This window comes from Vespa crabro, chromosome 3 (genome assembly GCF_910589235.1).
Source record: "Vespa crabro chromosome 3, iyVesCrab1.2, whole genome shotgun sequence".
Lineage (NCBI taxonomy): Eukaryota > Metazoa > Arthropoda > Insecta > Hymenoptera > Vespidae > Vespa > Vespa crabro.
This window is the reverse complement of record NC_060957.1, coordinates 14,796,216-14,809,727: the sequence shown is the minus strand read 5'-3', so window position 1 is coordinate 14,809,727 and position 13,512 is coordinate 14,796,216. Positions and strand designations below refer to the sequence as shown.

The following is a 13,512-nucleotide window of genomic DNA, read 5'->3' as shown; positions in this document are numbered from 1 at the left end:
TCCGATTATCGTCTTTCCCATTATCTTATAAATATATACTCGGTGTATAATTCGCCGATTATCTAAGGAATTATATCTACGGAATGATTAATTGATCGATATTAAAATACGACCCTTATTTTATAAACATTTAAAAATATATACAAGTAGTAACGAAATAATAATAAATTTAACCGAAATATTCAATTGCTTTTTATTGTATACATATATAATTTCATATTAAGGAGCCGTAATTGTACGAATTTGTATGTACGCGTAGCAATCTCTCCCCGTCCCCAACCCACACACTCGAATGTCTTTTGGTACCTTTTGCTCCTGCACAAATTAAAATAAAACGACGAATTGAGAAGCAATTTTTCCCTTAAAAATCCTTACGTTTCCTTATATTCGTGCTCGCTACAACGAATATATATATATATGTATATCTCCTCTTTATCACACAGACGACGATAATTATGGTGCGTACACAAAATGGTAAATTTCCTTTTGCATACGTACGATGGGAGCGTATCTTCGATATAGATCGATATGATCGATATAGATCATTACTTTGTCACTTTTATGGATAGAATTAACTTTATTAATAAAATACGCAGACGCATTACGTTTGCATCGCAAAGGCTTCTACTATGAAGTTTTTGCTAGAATAAAAGATAGAGAAAGAATTAATTTGATTCAAATTATGAAATTAATTTACAATCGGCAAATCTCCATTTACAACGAAGCAATTCGATATAAGAAATATAATCTGCTAGACGGCTTAACGACAATTTATTTATAATAGGCAAACTTGAAAATCAATATATGCAGATAAATCCAATAAAATGGAATTCGTTATCTAATAATAGATGGCATGATCTTTCTTCCCCTGGAGGAAATATTTTTGCTTTTTACCAATTGGCATACCATGTGCCAAATAATACGTAAAAATGCGCAATTCGTAAACTTACAACGTAAAATTACACTGGACGATTCGTTCAACTTTTATATAAATGAAAAATATAATTCTAGATCGTGTATTCCCTATTATTAATCCGACAACAATGTATTTAGAATAATCCGCTTAGGGATTATTATACGTAAGAAGAAAACGTTTTAATGCTTGTCTATCATATACGACGTGTCTTAACGTATCTTTAACGGAAGGGGACTTGTTAAAAAATTGTCACATATCACAGAAGGGTTCTGGTTAGGTTTAATTTCCTTTCTTCTTCTCCCTCTCGCGCCCACTTTGAGCAAAAAGTGCGAATTTCCGAATTCGCGAATTTATTAAGAATAAAATACTTGTCCGATTATGGCAATGTTCCTTACGGCCGACGCTACATCTGGAATATCCGGATTAGGATGTACATGCAACGAAGACGTACCGACTACGGCCGCAGCTGCGGCGGCGGCGGCGGCAGCATGCGCGTTCATCCTTTGAACGCTATCCATGTAAGTTTTATTCGCTTGAGAACCTAAACTATTACCGATGTTATTCAAATTGGATTGCGGCAGCGTTGAAATAATAGGAGCGATGACCGGCGTGCTAGCGCATACATTCCCTTGAGATTGGCCATAATTGTGACTATTTTGAATAGGCGGAGGAGCAGCCTGATGATAATTGTTGTACTGAGCTTTACATTTCTTTTCGTGGACGAATAAGCTACCGGAATGGCTATAAGCGGTGCCACATATTTTGCACGCGTACGGTTTCTCCCCGGTATGGGTGAATCTATGTTCCTTCAAATATTTCAATCTTCTGAAAGATTTGCCGCAAGTTTTGCAATGATAATTAGCTTCGCCTGTGTGCGTAGTGATGTGCGCCTTAAGGGTGCAAGATTTGGCAAAAGCAGCGCTACAAAAGTGACAGACGAATGGCCTATCGCCGGTGTGCGTTCTCTCGTGATTGATACAATTGGAATTTGACGTAAATCCTCGTCCGCAATATTTACAAACATGAGGTTTATATCCGGTATGAGTTCTCATGTGAAACATAAGCCCTGTATTTTGTCTAAAAGTTTTGCTACAAATGTGACATAAAAATCGTTTGAAATTCGAATCCTGTTGTTCTTTCGTACGTTCGTGTATTCGCATATGCCTTTGCAACTTGATTTCTTTTTCAAAACTTTTATTACATTCGATGCACGTGAAAATATTCACTTTCTCATTATTCTTTCGTGTTCCTTTAAACTTTATACCACAGGTACATTCCTTACCGCAACTCGAACAATTTTCCTCGTGCACGTCGTGAGTATTCGTCTGATGTTTCAACAACGATTTCTTCGTGTCGTACGACTTACCGCATATATCACAAGGGAAGCCCTTCCCTTCGTTATCAGAATCTAATTCTTCTCTGATCCAACTATTTATTAATTTAATGGCCGACCTGTCGTCCGGTGGCTTTTGAGGTATAGAACAATCTTTATCCTCGTCGTGACCATATCTATCTCTATGGCTCTTAAGTCTGTCCTGCCGAAAGAATTTCATGTTACAAACATTGCAAACAAATCTCTTTTCGTCGTGCACCAAGAGATGACGCTGAAGAGACCTTTCCGCGTTATAACATTTGTCGCAATGTTTGCAACGATAAATTCCTACGCTTTCGAAGGAATCAGATTTGTTATCGCTATTGGAATCAGAACCGGACGTATAAAAATTATCAATTTTTTCCTCCGCATCCGACACTCGTCTAGTTGAATTTTTCATCCCGTCGTCCTCGCCATCGACGCCGAGTGCCCTTTGATCCTGAATAATATTTTTCTTCTCTTGTACGGATGATGGTCGATCGTTAATCATTAAAGATTCCACGTTGTTTTCTAATTTCCTTCTATCCCTGATTTCTTTCAATATAGAAAATACTTCCTTAGGATTGACCCTTTTGTGAACGTTCAAATGCCGTACCATAGTGTCAGTTTTTCTAAAACTTTTGTTACATATTTTGCACGGTACCAAATTTGACTTATCGTTCGACCTGTGAAGTTTACCGTGCTGTAGCAACTTGTCGACATGAAAGAATTGTTTCTCGCACTTTTCGCATTTGAATTTCTTTTCATTATGGGTCAATATATGCCTCTCTAAAGATTTCTTACTGGAATAACGTCTGTTACATTGAGGACAATCGAGATTTAATTCGGAATCGATAACCCTGACTGCCTTATTGGATGAGCTTTCGTTATTTAAAGGCCCATCTTTCTCACCAACATCGTGAGACTTTGTATTACCGTTCTTTTTTATATACTGCCTTTGTCTCTCTTTGTGATTTCTTAAATTTTCCATCGAGGTAACTCTTTTGAACACTGCCAATCTTCTCGTACGATATGCTTCTCTTTTGACAACCGACAACTCCTGTATCGAACGGTCAAATTTATTATCCGTATCTGGCAATATCTCATTCTCGGTCTTAACATTGTCGTTCGATACTCTAACGGTATTAGTACCTTTCAGATCCAGAAGAGAAGAACCCTCGTCATAATTACTATCAACAACAACGTTCTCGCACAAAGGAGAACGATCATCGTTCACTTCTTTCGTTGGAATCGCAAAATATTCATCGGTTTGACAATATTGATCCTAGAGAAGAAATAATAGTATTGGATGGTGACTGCGGGATTGATTTGAAACTACGTTGATCGTTCGATCGTTCCGTTCAAATTATGGATACGTACTTTTACAGAGTTATATCTCGAAGCGTCAACCGTCTTCCTCGCTTTCCCATACAATTCTCTCAACTTTATATCCGTTCTTTGACATTGTTCCCTGAGTTCGTGAGCCGCGTTGACCTTCAAAATACACTTTACACAGATACGCTCCGGTAAACCGTCGTTCTCCAAAACCTGAAAGCATCCTTAAAGATCATTAGATACCCATATATAGATAGATCTAGCGCGCTAATTAACAAGGTATGCTTTTAGATACATGTGTGTGTGTGCGCGCGCGCGCGCGCGCGTGTGTGTATATATACATATATATATATATATACACATGTATAATAGGTATTAACGAACGAATGGGGGACTGACCTCGATGCCTCCGCACAACCATAACTTTCCTGACAAGTCGTGCTTGTCTCTCGTATACTTTTCGTTCGTCGAAAAGATACGTTGATTGTCGCTGCTCGACGAGAGACAAATGCGACATAAATAGTTATCTCGGTTTGTCATTATTCTATGTCCTATTTGCCGGTTGTGTTTATCTTTCCACCCCCGCCCGCCTAGGTCCAGGCTATTTGAAACTTTCGGAAAATCCCTCGCGGAGGAAAACACGTTTTCACGAAAGAGCCAAACTTTGACGTGATGGAGTAGATATACGCGCCATCATACGTGTATGCCCCAATTTATGTTTTTCTTTTCCTTTTTTTCTCCTTTCGTTTTTTTTCCTTCCTTTCTTCTCTCGCGTGAACATATGGGCGGCAGCCTATCGTAAAAAAGACTACGATAATATATTATTTAGAGTCTGACAGGCCAATGAGAAGGACACACATAATAAATGCCCGTGAAAAGAAATAGTGCTCGTTTACAAAAGACGAAAAATTGTAAACGAGCCGGAAGGAGGTTTACTTGTGATCCAATCGAAACTTGAGCTCCCTTGATTTGTTAGGAAAGCCTTTCTAGGCCGAAGAAGGCCTTGCTGAAAGATAATGGTTCGGGAAAGAAAAAAAAAAAAAAAAAAAAAAAAAAACCAAAGACTCGAATGCGTAATCATAGAAGCTCGTGAAAATATCGTGAAAATTTCGAAAGAATTCCGGGTACTTTCCATTGGCGTTATCGTATTACGAGAAGGAGAAGACTTAGTACGCGTGCGCGAGCTCGAAAACTCTTAGCGGAAGGAGGAGAGACGTGACGAGTCGGTTGAGTTGAGCGCCAGAGCTCCGCGTGGTCAGTTGATTGATTGGTTGGTCAGTTTGTCGGTAAATTATTTAAGAGGATCTACGACTTCAGGATAGAAAGGACGATGGCACTGTTTCGTTTTAGTTCCAAACGATGTCTCGAATTACAGGTAAGCGACGAATTATTATCCAACGTTCATTTTTCCATCGTATTATTATATAAATACCAGGAGAATGTGAAAGATTTGAATAAATATTTAAAGAAACGACGACACGTTTTCGATTTCGGTGCGAAATTCGAACGATCTGTGGCAGGTGTCGAGGGAGGTTCGCATTCCCAACCTTTCATTTTGTTTCGCGAGACCTACTTCAACTTGTAATTTTCACGGATCTTTGTGGTTTCACGTAAAAAGGGGGAGGTCGATCGATTTCCGTTTCTCCTTTGTCTCTCGCTCTCTTTCTCTGCGATTATCTCGATATTTTCACGACACGGCAGAAAGAGGCTAAAGAGACTCGGATGTTCGAGGAGGGCGTTCGTTCGTTCGTTCGTTCGTTCGTTCGCTCGCTCGCTCGCTCGCTCGTTCGTTCGTTCGTTCGTTCGTTCGTTCGTTCGTTAGTTCGTTTTATCGACCGACGTTACCTACCATTATCGAGTATCTCCAACGACGAATATAGGACAATTTTCGATTTCTTTTTTACTATTCACCCTATTCTGCGTCCACAAAGAAATGAAAAACTTACACTCGATATCTCTGCTCTCCCTCCCTCCTTCCCCGTGCCTGTCCCTCTATTTCCATCTCTCTATCTCCCCCTGACGAAGAGCGTGAGAAAAGAAGAGAGTGTACCTATTGGAACGAGCTACTGGAAAGAGGGTGCCCCCCGTTATTCGACGCGCAAACTGCGGATGCGCTCCGGTGTAAGACGACGACGACGACGACGACGAGTCGAATTTTTTGCTCTGCGATAAACGCAATATATATGCAGATTGATTTGATTTCCTGGCATTTCTATATTTTAGGTATTCCGTCAGTAATACGTCTAGCTTACCGACCAAGAGTTCGATCAATGTCATCTCTGGTTATGTAATAAAATTATCGTTGCCGACCGATCGACAATATCTATCTCCGGTCGTGGACAGATATTCTTTCTCCATTTAAAGATACAGACAGACAGACAGGCAGGCAGGCAGGCTTGAGAGTCTAAAAAGTCCTGCATTCTCTATGAAAAAGTACCTATCAAGCACATAGGAAAGAATTTCTTGTTCGCGCCAAATTTTACGTTCGTTGTATTGGCCATTCATACTGTTAGGAGCAAACGTTCGAACCAATTTTATAATTATCACCGAGGAATGAAAAATTGAACTTGTTATCTAATCGATAGAATCGATTAGAGTTTCTTTCAGCTCTCATATGCGACAAGGTGGAATTATGTGGGACATGACGACTTCTTGGTTCATCTAAAAATACGAGACGCGTGTGTTTCTTTTCACGGAATATGTATCTTCGCTTACGTGATCCACCTTGGAATGGAATCTTTTGTTCCTCGTAAGATTCGTCCTTGTTTGAATCGTTCTCATTCGCGAGCTTTCTTAAAGTTCTTTCCATCTATTATTTTTTCTTATTCTTTTTCTTCAAATTTATCCCATATTTGCCGATGGAAGAGCCAAGAGAAAAAGTTGACCCAGAGAGCTTGAGAACAGGGAGGGAGAAAGAGAGAGAGAGAGAGAGAGAGTTCATTGAAGAATATAAGTAGTATGATAGAGAATGGCGATTTTGCAAGACGTCGGCTAAGTTTAGCAACATTTCGAGGTCAAAAATCTGACCCATTTTCTTGATCCGCTTTGGTCATGACCCGTCCCTAGAAATCCTTGATAGCACCTGCCTAGCGCATACCGCCCTCGAGCATGATCCGATCAGATCGGATCATAAATATCTATCTATTTCTATCTACGTAATATCTTTCATTGTTTTCTTCTCTTCTCTTTCGAATCGAAAAGTAACTACTTATCACATTCTATCGTTTCTATCTAGATGTATTTACTCCGTTGTTATAATGTCTTCCTTCTGCGTTAGCCAAGCAAGAAGAATTAACAAAGGAATAATTAGAGAAAGGACATAGGCCTGTCGGTCGAGCGAAACTATCTTTTCCTTTCTTTTATTTAATTCAAGTAATCTGGCAAGATAACATTCTTTTGCCCTTATTTATAAACGGCTCGATCGTTACCTAACATCGACACATACAGGCATATGGCCTCCGAATAGCATAACGAATTATTGCGCTTCTTTCTTTTCTACTCGAAACCGTAGTTTATTTTTAGTAACGCCTCGTAAATAGTTTCCTTTTTTCGTCAAGTGTCTTCCAAGGAAGGTGTATACTGTATTTCGCCTTTAAATAGGATTATTTCTTCTCTATATGCATACGTCGTACACACAGTATGTCCGTGTATATATACAGACACACGTTTAATTTTACGTTACGTGTAAACAGTTTGAATTTATTTCGGTCCATGTCCTTGCGCATAGGTCCGATCAGCGATCTGAAATTTAATCGCGCGTTTGGATCTTTAACTCTCCTCCACGCATTGATACGCGTTAAGCATATATTTCAGAACTAATAAAGAGCTCTTGATACCGGACCGCCAACACTCTTCGTCGTTCGTTTTAACGCCATTCGACGATTACATGACTCGAAATCAATTAGATAATTGCGATTCGCGGGTGTGCACCAACTGGCAATGCCCTTCACAACCCGCTCTTTATTACGTAATATACGATACCAAGTGTTATCAAGCGCGTCGAGTGGTTTATCTTACTAATAATTAATCAACGCACATACACGCGCGCACATAATACACACAACTGATCACACATGCCGTCAATGCGTGATAATTTGATAAAAATGCGTCCGTACTTGAGCGTGCGTTCGGAAACGATTTTCACAATTCCGAGGATTTAATGAAATAGGTAGACATCTACATATTCTTATTTCGTACCTATGATTCTCGATTGCTTTACATTTTGTTTTCCTCCTCCTACCGACAAGCCTTTGTTCCCCGATCATTGTTCCCCTTTCTTCCTACAAATAAGTGTAGAGTAATATTTCATTAGATTTATCCGTGCATATCTTATGGATTAACACTCCAAGACTGTTAGACGGTAGAAAGGAAAAAATGAATGCCATTAAAACGGACAGTGAAAGTTGGTAAGCTATGTCTATGTTCGTACCAACGGGTGATATCCAAAGATAATCTTTATTTATTTATCGTCGAAGTACGCATACGGAAGAAACATTTCCCTTTGCGTTGTAAGAAAAAAGTGATCTTAACCATAAAAAAAAAAAAAAAAAAAGAAAAAAGAAAAAAAAGGTTTATAGTAATTAATGACACGTTCATAATATATTCTATTCCAATTGGAGATATATCGTTTTTGAGTGAAAATACAAATAAAGGAAGAAAGCATTTTCGCGTTGCATTAGCAATAAATAAATAGGACGTAACCCAATATTTATTTTTAATTTTAGAAACATCGTTCGTTCGGCCCGAGCACTTTTTTTATTCGAAAGGGGATACATTACATATTATACGATATTATATTTACGTATACCAAATGACAAACATATTCAATCAATCGAAATTCATTCTAAGAGGAAAAATAGTAAAGAATAATCGTTCCTTGCTCGTCGATCATCGACCAGAGTAGTAGAGATAATGTGAGATACGAGAGATGGTGCACGCGAGGATGAATTGATATAACTGTAGATAGTTGAAATTTTTTAATTGGTGCGCAAAGTTTTTTTATTAATAGCATTGCAAAAGTTTTATCAATGAAGAGGTGCCAGAAGATAAAAGTTCATCGTTGTCTCATGGATTATCGTGATCACGATACGACGAGACATTTACAATCGACGATTGATAAATTTTTCATAGTTATTGTTTCCTTACCAATTGTGTCATTGTTGTTGTATCATAATCAAGTTTAAAGACGGAGTCGGATCCAAGAAATTCTTCGATCGTTTTACATGCCTCGGTGATAATCGATAATGACAATGGCTGATTCGATTTACACGCTAACCACCCGATAGATCCTTTCGCAAACGGTTAACCGCAACGTGAATATGTTGTCATATACCTATTATTTTTTATTGTTTTGAAAATGAAACAATATTTTTTCCATAGACGAGTATGAAGATTATGAAGTGTGTTAAAGTATCGTTACGTTATTGTATTTCCGTAATATAATGTAATATAATGTTCCAATACTCGTTGGAACATTATATTATATAATATAATAAGTAATACGAACAATTTTATCTTTAGGTTTATACTGGCCGAGTTCCAAACTCATCGTTTCTCTCAGAGAAATAGTTACGACGGAAATTTAACGAAAGAACCAAAGACGATGCGCTCTAATCTTATAGTTATCTAATCGGTAAAATTATGTAAAAATATTATTTTGAGATAAAAGTTACATCGGACTAACGATGTCGTCAATTCGTACCTCGATCGATAGCAGATTTCAAATATATAATTATTTGGATGTATTATAAGTAGGTAGAGATTATATAGATATTCTTACGTAAAAATAATTGCCCATTTATTGAGCGTGCTATCGAGGAAAAAGATAAGAGAGCTGTGCGTGAAACGAGGAGCGATCTTTGGACAGAGACTTTTGAGAGTTTAAAAGGATATATTGCCTGACATCTTTCTTATCTACAAATAATGACCAAGTAAATTCAGCCTGTATTATTAGGTTGAGTTATTAGAGGTCAAGTTCGAATTTACATTTCGCGAAAAAAACGTAACGAACGAACGAACGAACGAACGAACGAACGAACGAACGAACGAACGAACGAACGAAACGACCATCAACGTCACTCGAGTATCACGCGAGTGAATAAAAATAGAGCCAATCGCGTTACTCGATAGCGAGCGATGATACTTTTTTCAACGATCGTCGGTGTTACCACCGCGAGGCTAAGCATGATAATGACCTCTAATGCGAGACCTCGTGACCTCAAGACGAGTCCCCACTTTATCTCATATCAAACGATCCGATTCACGTACGCGATATCAGCGATGACCGCGCACTCGTCGTATCAGAAAGTTTCACACAAAAAATCGCGCAAAGCTCTTAAATGAAATTATTTCGTTTTCGGTCAGAAAATGGCAAAAAAAGAAGAAGAAGAAGAAAACAAAGTTAACTTCAAATTTCATAGATACGAATATAGTTTAGCTTTAACGAAGCGACGGATAGCTATTTGGAAATCCTTTAGCTTTAGAACGCGTTCATTGAAATGTCATATTTTGAAATCGTTACGTTGGCTCTGTCATTGCATCGAGCTACGATAATTCATATCTATGATTATATTATACGTACGCTCGATAAGCGACCTTTATATAATATTATTATAAATTCATTAATCCGAAAGGAAAAGAGAAGAACAGTGTACTGACACACGTAATATGAGACACGCGATAAGAGAAAATCGGAGCGATTTAAGAAATCGATCGATAAACTTCTCATCGCTTGATATTTCTCTCGTTCATTATTCAATACTCTCGTGAGAGCACATTAATCTTCAAGTAGAAATTCTGACGTAGCAGCGCGGAAGTAGGATCGTTCGCGCGTGTGAATCGTTATCCGCTTTTAACGTATTCGAATTAACGTTGTGTACGTGTGCGTCGCGCTTATGCCCCCACTCCTTTTACGTAATTCGTATGTTCCGCCGTGTCAGTGGTTCAAAATTTATAGACATATTTCCAATCTTTCTGCATTTCTCAAGTTTCACTTTAATAACAGATATACTGGTGTTCGTAACGAAAATATCAATGTGATAGATATTCTTGTCTGGTTTCAGAAATTGACAAGCACGGTTACGAGCTCTGTGGTCGTACGATCGTTAGCCGATGCTTCGACCGACCTTAAGAAAGTCTTATCCGAGAAGATACCCAAGGAGCAAGAACGCATAAAGGCCTTTCGCAAGAATCATGGCGCTACCAAAGTTGGAGAAGTCACCGTCGATATGGTAATTACGATAAGCTATAATGCGATGAAAATAAAAAAGGAAAAGAACCTCCCGATAATATGTATAATATGGAACGATTGATTGATGATTTATCTCGATACGTAGATGTACGGTGGGATGCGCGGTATAAAAGGATTAGTCTGGGAGCCCTCCGTACTCGATCCAGAAGAAGGTATTAGATTTCGTGGTAAGTCGATCCCGGAATGCCAAAAGGTCCTTCCGAAGGCTTCAGGAGGCGCTGAACCACTACCGGAAGGTCTTTTCTGGCTTCTTATAACCGGAGACGTTCCAACCGACGCCCAAGTCAAAGCGATCTCGCAGGAATGGGCAGCTAGGAGTGCGTTACCGAAGCACGTAGTCACGGTCTTGAACAGTTTTCCAAAGAGTCTGCATCCTATGACGCAATTCTCAGCGGCCATCACTATATTGAACAGCGAGAGCGAATTCGTGAAAGCGTACAACAAGGGAGTCCATAAGAGCAAGTATTGGGAAACTGTTTACGAGGATTCTATGAATGTAATCGCCAAATTGCCGGTCATTGCCGCTACGATATATCGAAACATTTATAAAGACGGCAAAGGCTTGGGTTCCGTCGATACGGGTAAAGATTGGTCTTGGAATTTCGCAAACATGCTCGGTTACGACAATCCTCAGTTCATAGAACTGATGAGACTCTACCTAACCATCCACTCCGATCACGAGGGTGGTAACGTTTCGGCGCATACCACTCACTTGGTAGGCTCGGCATTGTCCGACCCTTATCTGTCCTTTGCCGCCGGCATGAACGGCTTAGCCGGGCCCCTTCACGGTTTGGCAAATCAAGAGGTCTTGGTATGGTTGGAAAAATTACGTTCCCAAGTAGGAGACAATCCTAGCGACGAGAAGCTCAAAGATTTCATTTGGAATACATTGAAGAGTGGCCAAGTGGTGCCTGGTTACGGACACGCTGTACTCAGGAAGACCGATCCCAGATATACGTGTCAGAGGGAATTTGCGTTGAAACACTTGCCAGACGATTCCCTCTTCAAGGTAATTTTCATTTATAAACTTTCGTCTCCTATTATTACTCGCGGGTACCAACTCCTTTACTATAATACTATATAATCAATTTTAGCTGGTCGCTCAAGTCTACAAGATCGTACCTCCTATTCTTCTTGAAACTGGAAAAGTGAAGAACCCATGGCCAAACGTAGACGCCCATTCGGGAGTACTTTTGCAATACTACGGTATGAAGGAAATGAACTATTACACCGTTCTCTTTGGAGTATCGCGCGCTTTGGGCGTCCTAGCCTCCTTGGTTTGGGATCGTGCTCTTGGTTTACCCATCGAAAGGCCCAAATCTTTGAGCACCGATCTACTAATGAAGGCCATTAAGGCATAAAATGGAGACCCGTGTTTGCGCGCAACGTTTCAGTATCATTAAAGACACCTTAAGATCAAATCTGCCGACACCGACCGTCACATCGGTGTCTACGAGCCTTGGCGATAAAAATCGACCGATTCGACGAGCGGGCGAGCGAGCGAGAGAGAGAGAGAGAGAGAGAGAGAGAGAGAGAGAGAGAGAGAGAGAGAGAGAGAGAGAGAGAGAGAGAGAGCTCTACGAGTCATTTTTAACTTCATTTTGATACGACCCCGAGGGAATCATTTTTAATTGAGCCGCTTAACGGATGGACCTAACGCATGTATTAAAGGCTACGAGAGAACGAACCATCTCCCGTCTTGTGACGCGATGTCGATTTTACAAAAGGACACTAGCCGCATTTTCTTAGACTCAAGTGCGGCTTGCGTCTTTCCGCTTTTCGAGCATCGTGAAATAAAGAAAAAAAAAAAAAAACATACGTATAATTGGAAATAAACGTACGTAATAACTGCCGAATGAAGAAAAAATATTAAAAACGGCAGTCTCTTAGGTAATAGATATATGTAAATAGTTGCCGCTTGATATTCACATGATAATAACATGGAATAAAACCAGATACTAATTGTAGTATCTATACAGAGATAAAAGGCGGTAAATCCAAGATAACTGAGCGTTTCAATTAAAGAAATAATCAACGCAATATTAGATGCAGCATAGTAGCGCATAGCGCTTATCGTTTAAAAGAACATGATCGTCATCGTCGTTGTCATCGTCCGATAATTCAATGAACACTGCCCAAAATTACGCGCGTTTTTATTTTTTAGAATCTTATAATACATCTCTTGATTGATATAAATATTAAATTCCTTATTTCTCATTTTTCAAAGGACAAAAACCATATTAGTTGGTATATTAGTTAGCGGTAATATGTATGTACAAGGTGCTACATATCGTTATAATGTCTTACAATTAGAGATGCACATATTATTTCACTTGCTCAGGAAGTTCAAGTATGTCGCGATATTTTCACTACCTAATAGTCTCCGTAACAGAAAACACTTACAAGGCTAACTATATACTTAATTAAATATCGTTCAAAGTGCTTACTATGGCACAGGTTGTTGGTTTTAGATTTTCTCAAACATACTAATAAAATTTAATCGGTCTTATACCGAGCCATTACGAGATATGCGTAAATTAAGAAGGATGACCAGTGGTAGATCCACTGTTATGAGGATGTATGAGTGTGTGCGATTCTTTATTTATAATAAACATGAAAATAAATAGATATTTAAAAATAATATGCGATATATGCAATCAT

General features: G+C 39.0%; 2 protein-coding genes across 3 annotated transcripts; one reads left to right on the top strand and one right to left on the bottom strand.

Annotated features, from left to right (window-relative positions):
* Positions 1–168: 168 nt before the first annotated feature.
* Positions 169–4,475, bottom strand: LOC124422974 (zinc finger protein 16-like). Of its 2 annotated transcripts, none has more exons than XM_046960147.1 (3): positions 4,002–4,475; positions 3,648–3,826; positions 169–3,552 (listed from the first exon to the last, which is right to left on the bottom strand). In XM_046960147.1, the coding sequence occupies exons 1-3, from the start codon at positions 4,117–4,119 to the stop codon at positions 1,270–1,272; spliced, it is 2,580 nt and encodes an 859-aa protein (XP_046816103.1). In that variant the 5' UTR covers positions 4,120–4,475; the 3' UTR covers positions 169–1,269. The 2 variants fall into 2 exon arrangements, with proteins under 2 accessions (XP_046816103.1, XP_046816102.1); XM_046960146.1 differs by having other exon boundaries at positions 3,648–3,815; positions 4,002–4,474.
* A 342-nt stretch (positions 4,476–4,817) lies between these two features.
* LOC124422977 (probable citrate synthase 2, mitochondrial) lies at positions 4,818–13,492 on the top strand. The gene is made up of 4 exons (XM_046960153.1): positions 4,818–4,977; positions 10,664–10,831; positions 10,937–11,860; positions 11,946–13,492. Exons 1-4 carry the CDS (start codon positions 4,933–4,935, stop codon positions 12,210–12,212), a joined length of 1,404 nt encoding a protein of 467 aa, XP_046816109.1. The 5' UTR covers positions 4,818–4,932; the 3' UTR covers positions 12,213–13,492.
* The last annotated feature ends 20 nt before the right edge of the window (positions 13,493–13,512 follow it).

Coding starts and splice junctions, on each gene's coding strand:
- LOC124422974 (XM_046960146.1), bottom strand. CDS start 4,142: ATGACAAACCGAGATAACTATTTATGTCGCATTTGTCTCTCGTCGAGC. Junction 3,816..4,001: donor GGTTGTGCGGAGGCATCGAG/GTCAGTCCCCCA, acceptor GGATGCTTTCAG/GTTTTGGAGAACGACGGTTT. Junction 3,553..3,647: donor CGAGATATAACTCTGTAAAA/GTACGTATCCAT, acceptor TTTCTTCTCTAG/GATCAATATTGTCAAACCGA.
- LOC124422977 (XM_046960153.1), top strand. CDS start 4,933: ATGGCACTGTTTCGTTTTAGTTCCAAACGATGTCTCGAATTACAG. Junction 4,978..10,663: donor AACGATGTCTCGAATTACAG/GTAAGCGACGAA, acceptor GTCTGGTTTCAG/AAATTGACAAGCACGGTTAC. Junction 10,832..10,936: donor GAGAAGTCACCGTCGATATG/GTAATTACGATA, acceptor CTCGATACGTAG/ATGTACGGTGGGATGCGCGG.